The sequence below is a fragment of the Leptonychotes weddellii genome, chromosome 13 (genome assembly GCF_054177405.1).
Source record: "Leptonychotes weddellii isolate Sample4059 chromosome 13, ASM5417740v2, whole genome shotgun sequence".
NCBI classification, from domain to species: domain Eukaryota; kingdom Metazoa; phylum Chordata; class Mammalia; order Carnivora; family Phocidae; genus Leptonychotes; species Leptonychotes weddellii.
This window is the reverse complement of record NC_138381.1, coordinates 76,049,976-76,065,289: the sequence shown is the minus strand read 5'-3', so window position 1 is coordinate 76,065,289 and position 15,314 is coordinate 76,049,976. Positions and strand designations below refer to the sequence as shown.

The window sequence follows — 15,314 nt, the reverse complement described above, 5'->3', positions numbered from 1 at the left end:
CCACTGACTTTTTTTTTTTTAAAGATTTTTATTTATTTATTTGAGAGAGAGAATGAGATAGAGAGAGAGAGCATGAGAGGGGGTAGGGCCAGAGGGAGAAGCAGACTCCCCGCTGAGCAGGGAGCCCGATGCGGGACTCGATCCCGGGACTCCAGGATCATGACCTGAGCCGAAGGCAGTCACTTAACCAACTGAGCCACTCAGGCGCCCCCCATACACACCACTGAATTCAACATACCAGTGGATCGAGATGCCCATGGAAGAGAACTGCTTAGTGAATTGGGCTCAGTTTATTCCCAAGCCATATGAGCTACCTTTAAAACTAATAAATTCTTCATCTGTTAGCCTTGGTCTAAATTGAAAAAAAAAAAATCATTTTTTTTTTCTGAAAAGAGAGTTTTTACTTATCATCTTTCTTTCTTGAAGGAGGGATATCCTTCAACGATTGTTTTCTCAAGAGCAGTTGGATCTTTGATGTGCAAACTGGTTTAGAATTGAGGAGCAGATTCCAGTTTCAGGCATGGCTAGATCCTAGAGATAAAACAACATATTCAAGAATCTATCTCAGGGCGCCTGGGTGGCTCAATCAATTAAGCATCCGACTTTTTGTTTCAGCTCAGGTCATGATCTCAGAGTCTTGAGATCAAGCCCCATGTCAGGCTCCCCACTCAGCGAGGAGTCTGCTTAAGACTCTCTCTCCCTCTGCCCCTCCCCCTGCTCCTCTCTCTCTAAAATAAATAAATAAATCTAAAAAAAAAAGAATCTATCTCTCTCAGAGAACAAAAGCAAATGTGAAAAGTGTTTATGTTTGGTAGTTCTGGGTAAATGTATGGGACTTACTTTGTACTGGACTTGCAGCTTTTATGTAAGCATGAAATTATTTCAAATTTAAATGTTTTTTTATTTTTATTTATTTTTTTTAAAAGATTTTATATATTTATTTGACACAGAGAAAGAGTGAGCACAAGCAGGGGGAGAGGGAGAAGCAGACTCACTGCTGAGCAGAGAGCCAGACACGGGCCTCGATCCCAGGACCCTGGGATCATGACTGGAGCCGAAGGCAGATGCTTAACAACTGAGCCACCCAGGTGTCCCTCTTAAATGTTGGTTTTTTTTAAAAGGAAACCATCTCTTTTCTTTTTTTTTTTTTTAATAGGACAATTTATACTTTTTTTTTTTTTAAGATTTTATTTATTTATTTGAGAGAGAGGATGAGAGACAGAGAGCACGAGAGGGGAGAGGGTCAGAGGGAGAAGCAGACCCCCCGCCGAGCAGGGAGCCCGATGTGGGACTCGATCCCGGGACTCCAGGATCATGACCTGAGCCGAAGGCAGTCGCCTAACCAACTGAGCCACCCAGGCACCCAGAAACCATCTCTTTTCATCTCTTGGCTCCTTCCCTATGCTTTCTTCACATTCCCTAAATACTTAGGTTAGTTTCTGCTAGTTTAGCGATCCCCGAAGAAAGAGAGATTATCTTTTCCAATAGTTACAGCAACTCAAGTTATTATCTGCCAGGATGCCTGAATGTTTGTGTCCTCAAAAAATTTCTATGTTGAAATCCTAACATATGATGGTAACAGGAGGCAGGGCCTTTGGAAGGTGATTAGGTCATGATGGTGAAGCCCTTATGATGGGATTAGTGCTCTTATAAAAGAGACCCCAGAGAGTTCCCGTCCTCCGTCTGTCATGCGATGACATAGAGTGAAGATAGCCAGCAATGAACCAGGAAGCAAACCCTCACCAGACAGTGAACCTGATGGCACCTTGACCTTGGACTTCCCAGCCTCCATAACTGTGAGAAATAAATTTCTATTGTTCGTAAGCCACCCAGTCTATGGTATTTTGCTACAGTAGCCCAAATGGACTAAGACACTAAATCATTAGCCTTTCAAGTCCTGTGCCCACCTCTGAGCCAATCACCTGTGGGTGGGGATGAAATTATCTGATTTGCCAGGCCAGGGCACAAGCCCATTCCTCAAGCCAAAGGATGGAACCAAATCCTCCCAAACCTCAGAGATGGTCAAACCCCAGGGATGGAGGGATCACTAAAGGAAATCAGGGTGTTAATGGCAAAGGAGGGCACATGGATGCTGGGAAGGCAAAAACAGCATCTAAGAACCCCATCATAGGAGCTCTTGGTCCCAGAAGCCCTGCTCAAAGGGAGAAAGGGCAGGGGACTGAGATAATAGGCAAGGAGCAGGCATGACAGAGGCTAATGGAGACCAACCTGTTCTGCTTCTCCAAAAAGCAGATGTTTAATAAGGTCATTTGCTCTTCTTGCAATGCAGGACTGACAAGGGACACAACCGGTTCCGCCACAGGAGGCCCATAAATATTCAACATAGAGGAAGACTAATTTACAAAGATGATACAATGTTATCATGATGGGCAGCACTTTAAGTTTGCAGTGAAACCTGTCTTTGCTTAGTCTAACCAAAGACCCTCCCACTCCCTCATGTAAAGGGCCCAGAGCTCCTTGATAGTCTGAGTCATGTTGCAGTACATTTACCTATATCTCTCTTTTATTATGAAAATATTACTGGGGCTCCTGGGTGACTCAGTCACCGAAGCACCTGACTCTTGATTTCGGCTCAGGTCATGATCTCAGGGTTGTGAGGATCAAGCCCAACGACGGGCTCTGAGCTGGGCGTGGAGCCTGCTCGAGATTCTCCCTCCCTCTCCCTCTGCCCCTCTCCACCCCCACTCCCTCCTCACATGCGCACACTCGCTCTCTCTGTCTCTCAATTAAAAAAAAAAATTAAAACAGAAGCCTGTATAGTAAAAAATGAAAGTTTCCCCCTCCCCAGAGTACTACTAACAGTTCAGTACGGGGGGCGCCTGGCTGACTCAGTGGGTAGAGCATGTGACTCTTGATCTCGGAGTTGTAAGTTTGAGTCCCACACTGGGTATAGAGATTACTTAAAAATAAAATCTTAAAAAAAAAAAAAACAGTTTGGTGCATATAATGATAATAATAGAGATATTAGTTAAACCACAGATAGCATCCACACTGTGTTATGCCCTATTCTAAGCACTTTACCTAGATTAACTCATTTTGCCTTCATATTAGAGTGATGTGGGTAGCATTGTTTCCATTTCACAGGAACAAATTGAGCCTTAGAGAAATGAAGTAGCTTGTAAGATATCACAACCAAAAAGTGAGAGAATTAACTTTAAACCCAAGCAGTCTAACTTGAGAATATGTATTATTCCAGGTTTTTAAATTGTATATACATATTTTTTGAGTTGTGATTCACATAAAATTAACCATTTAAAGTGTACAATTCAGGGGCGCCTGGGTGGCTCAGTCGTTAAGTGTCTGCCTTCGGCTCAGGTCATGATCCCAGGGTCCTGGGATCGAGCCCCACATCGGGCTCCCTGCTCCGCGGGAAGCCTGCTTCTCCCTCTCCCACTCCCCCTGCTTGTGTTCCCACCCTCCCTGTGTCTCTCTCTGTCAAATACATAAATAAATAAATCTTTAAATAAAATAAAGTGTACAATTCAGTGGCATTTAGTTCATTGTTGTGTAAACATCACCTCTATCTCGTTCCAAAACATTTACATCACCCCCTCTGTAGCCATTAAGCAGTCACTCCCCATTTTACCCATATTCAGTCCCTGAGAAACACTAATCTACTTTTTGTCTCCATGATTTATCTAATCTGGATGCTTCATATGAACGGAATCATACAATATGCTACTTTTTGTGTCTGGCTTGCTCCACTTAAAATGTTTTCAAGGCACACATACTTTGTAGTATGAATCAGTACTTCATCCCTCTATGGTGGAATGATTTTCCTTTGTATGCATATACCACGATTTGTTTATCCACCCATCTGTTGATGAACATTTGGGTTGTTTCCACCTGCATGAGTCACAGTTCTTCAGAGAAACAGAACAAAGAGGATATGTATATACTTGGAGAGAGATATATTTTAAGGAATTGGCTTATGCAATTGTGGAGACTGGCAAGTTCAAAACCTTCAGGAGAGCCTGGCGGGCTGGAGTCCAGGGAAGAGCTGACGTTGCAGTCAAGCCTGAAGGCCATCTGCTGGCAGAATTCCTTCTTGCCTGGGGGGAGGTCAGACTTCATTCTAGTAAAGCTTTCAGCTGATTGGATGAGGCCATCCACATCATAGAAGGCAGTCTGCTTTAAAAGTTCACCAATTTGGGCGCCTGGGTGGCTCAGTTGGTTAAGCGACTGCCTTCGGCTCAGGTCATGATCCTGGAGTCCCGGGATCGAGTCCCACATCGGGCTCCCTGCTCGGCGGGGGTTCTGCTTCTCCCTCTGCCCTCTTCCCTCTCCTGCTCTGTCTCTCATTCTCTCTCTCTCAAATAAATAAATAAAATCTTTAAAAAAAAAAAAAAAGCTCTTTGACTCTATAATTTCTCCCCCTCTCTTCAATTTCCCTTACACTTTATATGTACACAAAAATCATTGTCTGCAATTTTTTTTAATTTTTTAAAGATTTTTACTTATTTATTTGAGAGAGAGAGAATGAGAGAGAGCACATGAGAAGGGGGAGGGTCAGAGGGAGAAGCAGGCTCCCCACCGAGCAGGGAGCCCGATGCGGGACTCGATCCCCGGACTCCAGGATCATGACCTGAGCCGAAGGCAGTCGCTTAACCATCTGAGCCACCCAGGCGCCCCCATTGTCTGCAATTTTTAAGACTCATTTTGAAATGGCCAGGAAGTTCCTGTTAGAGCTTGTTTCAGATCAGGGTAACCCCTCCCCACCCACCACACAGTGAAGCAATCCATGTCCCTCTGCTTAACTGTAGGGCCCCCAGCTTTCTCCTGGGCTGGGGCCTCACAGAGCAACACAAACAAAACATAGGGTAAATCATTCAGTCCTTAAATCTGGTCAGTAATTCCTCCTCCCTTCCAGAGAGGACATTTTGAAATAGTTGGGTAGAGAAAGGAATTCAAGGATGCAGTCATTGACACTGGAAAGGTCAATGGGTTGCCATGGGTTGGGCAGTGGGCTGTGGTTGTGGGTTGAATGGTCGCCGTCCCCACAACAGATATGTCTACATCCTCGCCCCTAAAACTGAGAATATGACTTTATTTGGGAAAAGGATTTTGCACATGTAATTAAGTTAATGATCCTGAGATGAGATCATTTTGGATTATCTGGGCCCTAAATCCAATGACAAGTGTCCTTCTAAGAGGCACGAAGAGAAGGCCATGGGACCCTGGAGGCCGAGATTGGGGTGCTGTGGTCACAGGCCGAGGAGTGAGGACAGCCACCAGAAGCTGGAAGAAACAAGATACAAGCTCTTTCCTAGAATCCTTGGTGGGAGCATAACCCTGCTGACACCTTCATTTCAGACTTCTAGTCTCCCAAACTGTGAGACAATACATCTCTGCTGCTTTAAGCTCCCCCAGCTTCTGAAAATTTGTTAGAGCGGCCCCAGGAAGCTAATACAGTCACATACTAAGGGCCCTCGCTAGGAAAGGCATTTTGGGGAAGCAGGGCCCCTGGATTTCTACCTGTGAAATAATAGGAAATATGTATATTGCTCTCTGCCCTTGGTTCCTGATACAAAGCTCCTAAATCTCTTGGAATTTCCTGAGTAATGGGAGCATCTGACACTGAGCTCCTAAATCCCTTGGAATTTCCTGGAGTGTCTTTTGTTCAAATGAGGCGATTCTTGGGGAGCTCCTAGAGGGAGGCTGGTCCCCAGAAAGACCCAGCTATGATTAAAAGCTTGCAATTTTCAACCCCTCCCCACCCCCATCCTCCAGAGACGGAAATGGAGTTAATAATCTATCCTGTCTATATGATGAGGCCTCCATAAAAATCCCAGTAGAATGGGGTTGGGGGCTTCTGGGCTGGTGAGCCTCCATGAACCAGGAGGGTGACACACCCCAACTCCATGAAGACAGAAGCTCCTCCAGACCTCGCCCTATGTACCTCTTCATCCAGCTGTTCATCGGTATCCTTTATCACATCCTTTATTATATCATAAACTGGTAAACAAGTGTTTCCCTGAGTTCTATTAGCTGCTTTAGCATATGATCGAATCCAAAGAGGGGTCATGGGAACCTCAAGTTGTAGCCAAGTCAGACAGAAACTGTGGGCAACCCAGGAACCTACAACTTGCAATTGTCATCTGAAGTGGGGGGTGGCAGTCCCATGAGACAGAGCCTGTAACTTGTAGGGTCTGCACTAACTCTAATCAGTGTCCGAACTGAGTTGAATTGTGGGACCCCCAGCTGGGGGCACAGAGCCTTGCTTGACGTGGAAACAAAATCGCCCACATCCCGCGTCAGACGTGGGACACACAGGGGGAGGATGTCTTTCCAGCACCCACTCCACGGACTGTTCCTCCTCCTGACACGAGCCAGGCGGCCCCCACGGGATTGTCCACTTCCTACCCCTGTCACATATAGAGTGCGATGTCATTTCAGAAAACACTGGAGAAGGAGGCATGCATGGCCCAGGAGCCCCGGGCTCACGCCCCCTCAGTCTGGCAGGTGTGTTCTGAAGTTTTTTCAACCTGCCTTTCCTGTTCAGTGGTGTCTCCTCACAGCTGGGAGAATAAGTAAACTGCAGAGGTCTACACTCATTTGTTCATTAGGTCATTCATTTATTCAAGGTGTACTTACTGAGTGTCCCCTTGGGGTCAGGCACTGGGCTGCATCCTGGGCATGCAAAGCTGAATCCAGTGCATGTCTTTAGAGAGACAGAGGCAGAGGGAAACACACAGGTAAATAATGTGTGATAAGGAGCGCCTGGGTGGCTCAGTTGGTTGGGCAGGCTATCTTGATTTCGTCTCAGGTCGTGATCTTGGGGTCCTGGGATCAAGCCCCACTTTGGGCTCCACAGGCGGGGAGTCTGCTTGGAGTTTCTCTCTCTCCCTCTGCCCCTCCCCACACTCGAGGGCATGCTCTCTCTCTCCAAAATGAATAAATAAATCTTTAAATAATAATAATAATAATGTGTAGTAGGGGCGCCTGGGTGGCTCAGTCATTAAGCGTCTGCCTTCGGCTCAGGTCATGATCCCGGGGTCCTGGGATCGAGCCCCACATCGGGCTCCCTGCTCTGCGGGAAGCCTGCTTCTCCCTCTCCCACTCCCCCTGCTTGGGTTCCTTCTCTCGCTGTGTTTCTCTCTGTCAAAAAAAGAAATAAAATCTTTAAAATAATAATAATAATAATAATAATAATAATAATAATAATAATGTGTGGTAAGCACATGGGTACCAGAAGTGGGGCTGAGAAGAGGGCCTAACCCAGACTGGAGAGGGAGATTCACAGAAGGCTTGGCACTTGTAGGAAGTGGGTTAGTCACAAACCACATATGGCTTTTAAACTTTAAATTAATTAAATAATATTGAAAATTCAGGTTCGGGGGCGCCTGGGTGGCTCAGTCGTTGGGCGTCTGCCTTCGGCTCAGGTCATGATCCCGGGGTCCTGGGATCGAGCCCGCATCGGGCTCCCTGCTCTGCGGGAAGCCTGTTTCTCCCTCTAACTCTCCCCCTGCTTGTGATCCTGCTCTCGCTGTGTCTCTCTCTTTCAAATAAATAAATAAAATCTTTAAAAAAAAAAAAAAAGAAAATTCAGGTTCCACTAGCCCCATTTCAAGGGCTCAATAGCTACATGTATATTACAGAGCATTTCCATCAGTGTAGAAAGTTTTATCGGAAGATGCTGGTCTAGGCTGAGGCTGACAAAAGAGGAGTTATCCAGGATTGGGGGAAGGAACGATGTCCCCAGAAGTTTCTATAAGACAGCCTTTGGATACTAAACACAGTACCGCTGCTGTGGGAGGTGTCCAGACCAGTTCCTGCCGTGCCTTGTCGGTCATCTTGAATTCCCTGCTAAGGACAACAGGAGAGCCGCTGGAGCATTCAGCCAAGTGAGTAGCCTCATCAGATTTGAATTTTGGACAATGGATTGGAGGAGGAGCAAGGCAGGAGGCAGGAGGACCCATCAGGAGACAGTCCCATTCCTCCAGAATCTCGGACAAGCCGAAGTGGTAGCAACGTGGGTGGAGAGAGATTTAGGGCATATGCTGACAGATTGGGGACTGTGGTTCGTGAGGAAGAAGAGGGAACCAAGCTTAGGGCTTGTGCTACGTGGGTGGTGCTAAGCGTTCCCTTTGTCTGGTGTGGAATCTGAGGAAGAGGATGAGAAACCTTTTTCTTCAGTGTTGGTACTTAAGGGAGTGGGCTTCAGTGATCTGGAGGCCCGCGTTCCTCAGTAATACCGGTTCTGTGGCTCACCACGGACCACAGTAGAGGGAACACATGGGTTTGAGCCTAAAGAATTCCTGGGGGCAACTGTGGGCAGCTCTGTGGCTCCAGAGCAGGCAGGAGAAGGGGGACGACAAAAGCCTGTTGCTCCCCTTTCTCTCTTTTTCAACCATTCCCCTGATCTTTCACGATGCCGCTCACTCCAAAATGGCTCCCCACTCCCACTGAGTTCAAAATGTCCCGTAAAACAGCTCCACTCAACGTGCACTGTTTTATTCCTCATGGTTCTGTGACGTGGACTCCAGATTCCAAACTCCTCAAATGCCTCTCCTTACTTCTTCCACACTCTTCATTTGGTCTGGAATGTCTGTTCCTTTCATTTCTGCCCCTACAGATTTTAACAGCTCTCCCTTATTCCCCTTATTCATAAAACTCTGGTGGACCAGTTGGATTTTTTTGAAACAGATTTTTAAAGTAAAGTTGTAGCTACAAAGTCAAAATATGTATGTATTTTACACCAGATCGTCCACAATAACCTCACATATCATTTGTGGTGTGTCTACTACATTTTGAAAAATACTACCTCAATCTGCTTATTCAATGTGCTTCTTAAAATTGTTACTTACATAGTTGTCTTATTTTCCCTACTAAACACTCAGCTCCAGACAGCGAATAATATCTTCCTCATTTGGGGGATCCTAAAGCATCTAGCAAAACACCTTATAGGTTCATTGACTATGCATTCTTAAATCAATAAAGCCTCAATTTGCATTAGGCTTTGTGATCAGTAGCTAGGAGTAAAAAAAGATCAGTAATAAAATTTGGCCTGAAATTTTTAAGACTATTTCTTTATTTTATTTTTTTCAAAGATTTTATTTATTTATTTGACAGAGAGAGAGAGCACAAGCAGGGGGCAGCGCCAGAGGGAGAAGCAGGTTTCCCACTGAGCAGGGAGCCTGATGTGAGACTCAATCCCAGGACCCTGGGATCATGACCTGAACCAAAGACAGATGCTTAACCCACCGAGCCACCCAGACACCCCAGACTACTTCTTTTTTTAGAGAGGTTTTAGCTTCATAGCAAAATTGAGAGGAAGGTACAGAGAGTTCCCATATGCCCCTGCCCCACACACGCACAGCCTCCCCTATCATCAATAGCAGATTTTCAGGGAAATGGAAACCTTTCTTCCTTAATCTTCTGCCTTCCAGAGAATTCTGTAGTCAAAGATAAAGAGAAGGTGATTTGGCAAGAACGTGGAAAAAGGAGGCACGTGTTAGTCATTTGAGAAAAGGGAAACACTCATGTTTACAAGAATCTCGACAGTGTCTGCTCCCACAGAATGAAGAATATTTTCCACTTGTTGAAAAATCCAGCCTGACCATATTAAGGTATTCACCAAGAACATGGACTTTATCTCCCAAGACCTCTTGGATTAGTGGGGGAGCTAAGTGAACATGTTCGATGGACACACTTATTTATTAGAAGTTATGAGACTAACAAAGTGTGAGGAGAAAAAGTAGGAGGATGACATTGGAAAGGTAGTTGGGGAACCATCTGTGAAGGGCTTTGTATACCAATCTGAGGAATGTGACCTTTAGCCTAGAGCAGAGGTGGCAAACTTAAAATCCCACAGAGACCAGGCATGTAAATGAGTGAAGCTGACCAGGTAATAGGGAGTGGTGGGGACTGGGGCAAAATGGAGAATGCTTACCCTGTCTCAGGGGAGCAGCTACTCTCAGCTCCAGCTGATTGTTACTATGTGTGATTGTTGGCCCACAGCAGCCAGATCTTCCAGTTTTCCAAGAGAGTCTGGAAATCCAGGTTTTTATAAGACGGTCCTAAGTTTTTAAAACATGTGGCCCAAATCCAACTGGCTTTAGAACCCAGTCTGGCTCACAGGCCATATAGCAATCACTGTGGCAGCTTGGAGGGAGTGAATGAAGTTTTTTTTTAAAAAGGGTATGATCCCATCTGTGCTTTAGAAAAATCACATGGTGGTGTGGGAGAGAAATTACAGGGAATAGATTAGAGGAAAGGAAACCAGTCAGGGAACTCTCTCAATAGTTTCCACAGGTGGGAGGTGGCAACAGTCATGGTGAGGTGGGGGGAGTGTGGTTGGGCTGATCTAGAGTCCGGGATTCGGTGGGAAGACCTTTGCTTTAATCAGCGTCTGAAAAGGGGCGCCTGGGTGGCTCTGTCAGTTAAGTGTCTGCCTTCAGCTCAGGTCATGATCTCGGGGTCCTGGGATCGAGTCCCGCATCAGGCTTCTTGCTTAGCTGGGAGCCTGCTTCTCCCTTTCCTTCTGCTGCTCCCCCTACTTGTGCTCTCTCTCTCTGTCAAATAAATAAATAAATAAACTCTTAAAAAAAAAATCAGCTTCTGGAAGAAGGAGTATATGCATTCTCTCAACGCATTTCCCGCCCCTGTACCCCTTTCCTGAACTGGGAGCTGAAAGGCACAGGGCAGATAGATCACCTCTAAAGCCAAAGGATAGGAAATTTTAGCAAAGACTCTGCTCTTGGGTGCAGTCTAATTTTACCCGTGATTATTTTAGAGATAGACTCCTTGACCAACTGCCCGACCCTCGCTTGCCCCACCAATGGGCTCTGCACGTAGTTAAAATTAAAAACATATCTATCATTTGGTATTTGGCTTTTTTGAACAGCCAGTGAGAAACTCAGAGCCAAAGCCTCTTTTGCAAACAGCAGAGAGAGGAACTGGCTCCCCAAGAGGCAGTTGTATGGAGACAGACACATGAGAGGTGACCTCAGATCCACTGCATGGTCTTGCTAGTTATGCAACCGGTCACTTGGGCCCAGGGAAGGATGCAAAGGGCAGGAGGTATGAATGGAGGGAAGGAAAGAAGACGTGCCTCACAGAATTTTTCTAACAGCCGTCAAGTGCTGTTTTTAGAGCTTTTTTTCCTCCACAGACCCTTCTGAGTTTTGAGTGTTGTCTTTTGGGGTGTGGGCAGAGGAAATGGCTCTGAGGAGCTCTGGAGCAAAGCCTCCCCCTCTGGCACCGCCTGGGAGAGCCCCATGGGATGGGGAGAGAACGGGGCAGTCAGGCAAAAGGTTAGGGGAGGAAAGCAAAGGCAGAGGCCCAGAACGGCTCCAGGAAATGTTTGTATTTCTCCACCGGGAGGGAGGACAAACAAGCTTTTTTCGTGCCTTCTGGGCAGCTTTGCACGCTCCCCAGCACAGGAGTCTGAAGAGCAAGAGTGAGGCTGGAAAGAAAAACCATTCCAGGGCTGGACCCAGCGACACCTCTAGGGCATGAATCTCACCGGACCCGCCTGCCGCACCCCAGAAATGACCACCTTCGTGTCACAGCCCGGCCGTGCTCCGTGCTTCACCTGCTGGGGAGACAGGTAGCGTGGGACAGCCAGCCGAGAAAGGACCTCCCGGAGTCTCTCATCTCCTGGCTGAAGTCCCTGCTCGCCTAGCGGTGGCTGTGTCCACCCACACGTGCAGTCGGGACCTGCATCCCGGGGTGAAGAAGTCAGAAAACCAGCGGCCAGGTGAGTGGGTAGCATTCAGGGGAGCATCTGTGACTTTGCGGGGACTCCCGGGGCCACCCGGCACGCAGAACGCCCCCCCATCCTCTGTCCACCATGGACAACGGGTCGTGCTGCCTCATCGAGGGGGACCCCATCTCCCAGGTGATGCCGCCGCTGCTGATCCTGGCCTTTGTGCTTGGCGCGCTGGGCAATGGTGTCGCCCTGTGTGGTTTCTGCTTTCACATGAAGACCTGGAAGCCGAGCACTATTTACCTTTTTAACCTAGCTGTGGCCGACTTCCTTCTCATGATCTGCCTGCCCTTCCGGACAGACTACTACTGGAGACATAGGCAATGGGCCTTCGAGGACATTCCCTGTCGGGTGGCCCTCTTCATGCTGGCCATGAACAGGGCGGGGAGCATCATCTTCCTCACAGTGGTGGCCGTGGACAGGTACTTCAAAGTGGTCCACCCCCACCACATGGTGAACACCATCTCCAACCGGACTGCGGCTGGCATCGTCTGCGCCCTTTGGACCATGATCATCCTGGGGACTCTCTATCTTTTGATGGAGAACCATCTGTGTGTGCATGAGAAGACCATATCTTGCGAGAGCTTCATCATGGAGTCGGCCAACGGCTGGCACGACATCATGTTCCAGCTCGAGTTCTTCCTGCCCCTCGGCATCATCCTGTTTTGCTCCTTCAAGATCGTTTGGAGCCTGAAGCAGAGGCGGCAGCTGGCCAGGCAGACTCGGATGAAGAAGGCTACCCGGTTCATCATGGTGGTGGCCGTTGTGTTCGTCACGTGCTACCTGCCCAGCGTGTCGGCCAGACTCTATTTCCTCTGGACGGTGCCCTCGAGCGCCTGTGACCCCTCGGTCCATGTAGCCCTCCATGTCACCCTCAGCTTCACTTACATGAACAGCATGCTGGACCCCCTGGTGTATTATTTTTCGAGTCCCTCGTTCCCCAGATTCTACACCAAGCTCAAAATCTGCAGTTTGAGACCTAAGAGTCCAGGACGCTCCAAGACCCAGAGGCCGGAAGAGATGGCAATTTCCAACCTCTGTGGCAAGAGTTGTGTCAGCATGGCAAATGGCTTCCAGAGCCAGCCCGACATGCAGTAGGATCTCCAACTGTGCCGAATGGCGCTGAAACAGGCAGACAAAACCAAGGAGGACAGACTGATGACCTAGAAATAGTTCGTGCTAAGGCGGGGAGAGGCTTTGAAAACGCTGCCCTTCCTTAGCTGTATCCTCCTCACTCTGTCTGGAAACGGAATCCAGGTTACTATGCCTTTTTGGAAGGTTCCAGCTGAGAAGTGAGTCCGTTGCCTTTCTAGGACCCGATTACAAGGACGGGACAAGACGTGCATGAAATGGGGCTTGTGTGTATTGGATGGGGCCATGGGAAGAGCCCGGCTCCTGTGTAAGCGGCTGAGGAAACAGGCATCAATGTGTAAACCAGTCATGTTCTTTCTCTGGGGGAGTCGGTGAACTTAATGACTTAGCAGTATTTCCCATCCTCTGACCTTAAGTCGTTACTTGTTTTGGAAAGCAGACACCGGAGTAAGTCAATAGCTTTATTTCAGGCTGAGTGAGGCTCTGTAGAGGGGGATGTCTTGATCCTGATGATTGTCATCCTCACAGGGCCCCTCGGTACGATTCTGATTTCTCAGTAGCCCAAGAAGAACGGCAGCAAAACAATCTGCTCTTCTAGGAGCTCCACATTTTTCTGCAAGTCTTTGCACTTCAAAGGAGGTGCTGGGGGCTGTGCTTACCTGCCCTGATTTTTCCAGTGGGAGCTGAGTGCTTGGAAAAAATCCTGTTGGCCTTTGGGAAGTGCTGAGTCCAGTGTGATTCCTTTTGACCGCTTGTTATGTGACTATGAGTTGAGATTATTTAGTCATTCATTCTCCAAGTATCTACTGCATGCATATTCTGTGCTGGGCACTGTGGTAGTTTCCCTTTTACCTGGAGGGTCCTTAGTCAATTCCTGTGTGACAGCAAAGTATTTCGGGGGAGGGCAAACAGAGAGGTTAACACTCTCACCCCCTCAGTGAATATAGTTTCTAGACCTGTTCATGGCAAACATCAGTATATTCCTCTTGTTTCAGGCTTCTGTACAAACACCAAAGGGTGGAAAGGGTAATGTCCCTTACGCACGTGAATTTCCCACACATGTACCTGGGGCCCTCAAAACTAGATGATTCTATGGAATGATAGGCTGCCTCTGCCCTGTACTGGGGGGAAGGAGTCCAAGCCAACCTTAGCTCTGTTCTCAAGCCACAAGAGTGCTGAGAATCGTTCTTGGCTCTTTTGTTTACACTTTCTCAAATTTCCAGGGTACTCTCTGCACCAGATGACCTTCCCAGCTTTTAGTTCTTTGGGCCTTGAAACACCCCTATCGGCTGTCTTTTCTATTCCCTTTTGCAGAGACACCGCACAGCCCAGTGATGAAAAGTATTGGCTCTGGAAAGTCCGACGAACCTAAATTTGAATCCCAACTCGACCACTTACTAGCTGTGTGATCTGGGGGCAGATTTTATTTCAACACTCAGCTTCCATTTCTTCATATGTCAAGCAGGAGGAACAATAATGTGGATTTCAAGAGGTTGGTGGGGAGATTCCACGAACGTAAGCTCCCAAAGCATAGGGATTCTGTTCACTGTTACGTCCTCCCCAGGGCCTAGAAGAATGCCGACACATAGTAGGTGCTCAATAAATATTTGAATGAATAAACAAGTGTAGGCAAAGCATGAGGTGCTGTGTCTGGCAGGAAGGACTGAATATTATGACTTCTGACATTAATGCAGTTTGCACACAAAGATGCTGAGGCAAAGAAGTCATTTCCCTCAGGGTTCAGAGTCCCTGAGTAGCTGCTCTTTTATCACTACCCGAATTTCCCCGCTCCCCAGCTGCCTGGGAAGGAGTGGAAGCAGGATTCTTATCCGCATCAAAGAACCATATATCCTCCTGAAAGAAATCTGTGGAAGCTCACACTTCTGCTTTGGATTCTATCCCTGCTCATAATTCTTTCCCGGACTGCTCCTCCTTTGTTGCTTCATGTTAATAAAAATGGTTTCCTAAAGCAAGGCCACATCCTGTGTGTGACTCGTGAAGACTTTACCCTCCAAGGAAAAAGAGTGTAAAAAGTCCAGAAGCTCAGGGTAAGCAGAGGTTCTCACAAAAAAAACAAAAACAAAAACAAAACAGCAAGAACAAACAAAAAAGAGGGAAAAATGAAAAACCCAAACATAGTTTAGGCTCCGATTTCTCTTCCCTTTTTAAATTCACAGAATGTGATGGAAAAGAAATCTTATCAAGTGTTCTTCAGAAACTGTAAGGACGAGGATTACAGCTTTGTTTGAGTCAACACAGGACCCTTTTGAGCTCATCCATGAAGCTAGGGCCCTAAATTTTATATATGTATTTATACACACACACACACACACACACACACACACGGGTTGAGATGGAGTAGAACAAACAGATGGGTTCACATATGGACCTAACCATATTCACCTTCCAGTGATGATACAATAGGAGTAGGAAGGGGTTAATATTTTATCCCTTGAAAAGATTCATTCATTCATTCATTCATTCATTCCAT

General features: G+C 47.0%; 1 protein-coding gene across 1 annotated transcript; it reads left to right on the top strand.

The window, feature by feature from the left end:
• Positions 1–11,014: 11,014 nt before the first annotated feature.
• Positions 11,015–14,792, top strand: HCAR1 (hydroxycarboxylic acid receptor 1). Its single transcript, XM_081802318.1, has one exon. It carries the CDS (start codon positions 11,816–11,818, stop codon positions 12,827–12,829), a length of 1,014 nt encoding a protein of 337 aa, XP_081658444.1. The 5' UTR covers positions 11,015–11,815; the 3' UTR covers positions 12,830–14,792.
• Positions 14,793–15,314: the final 522 nt, after the last annotated feature.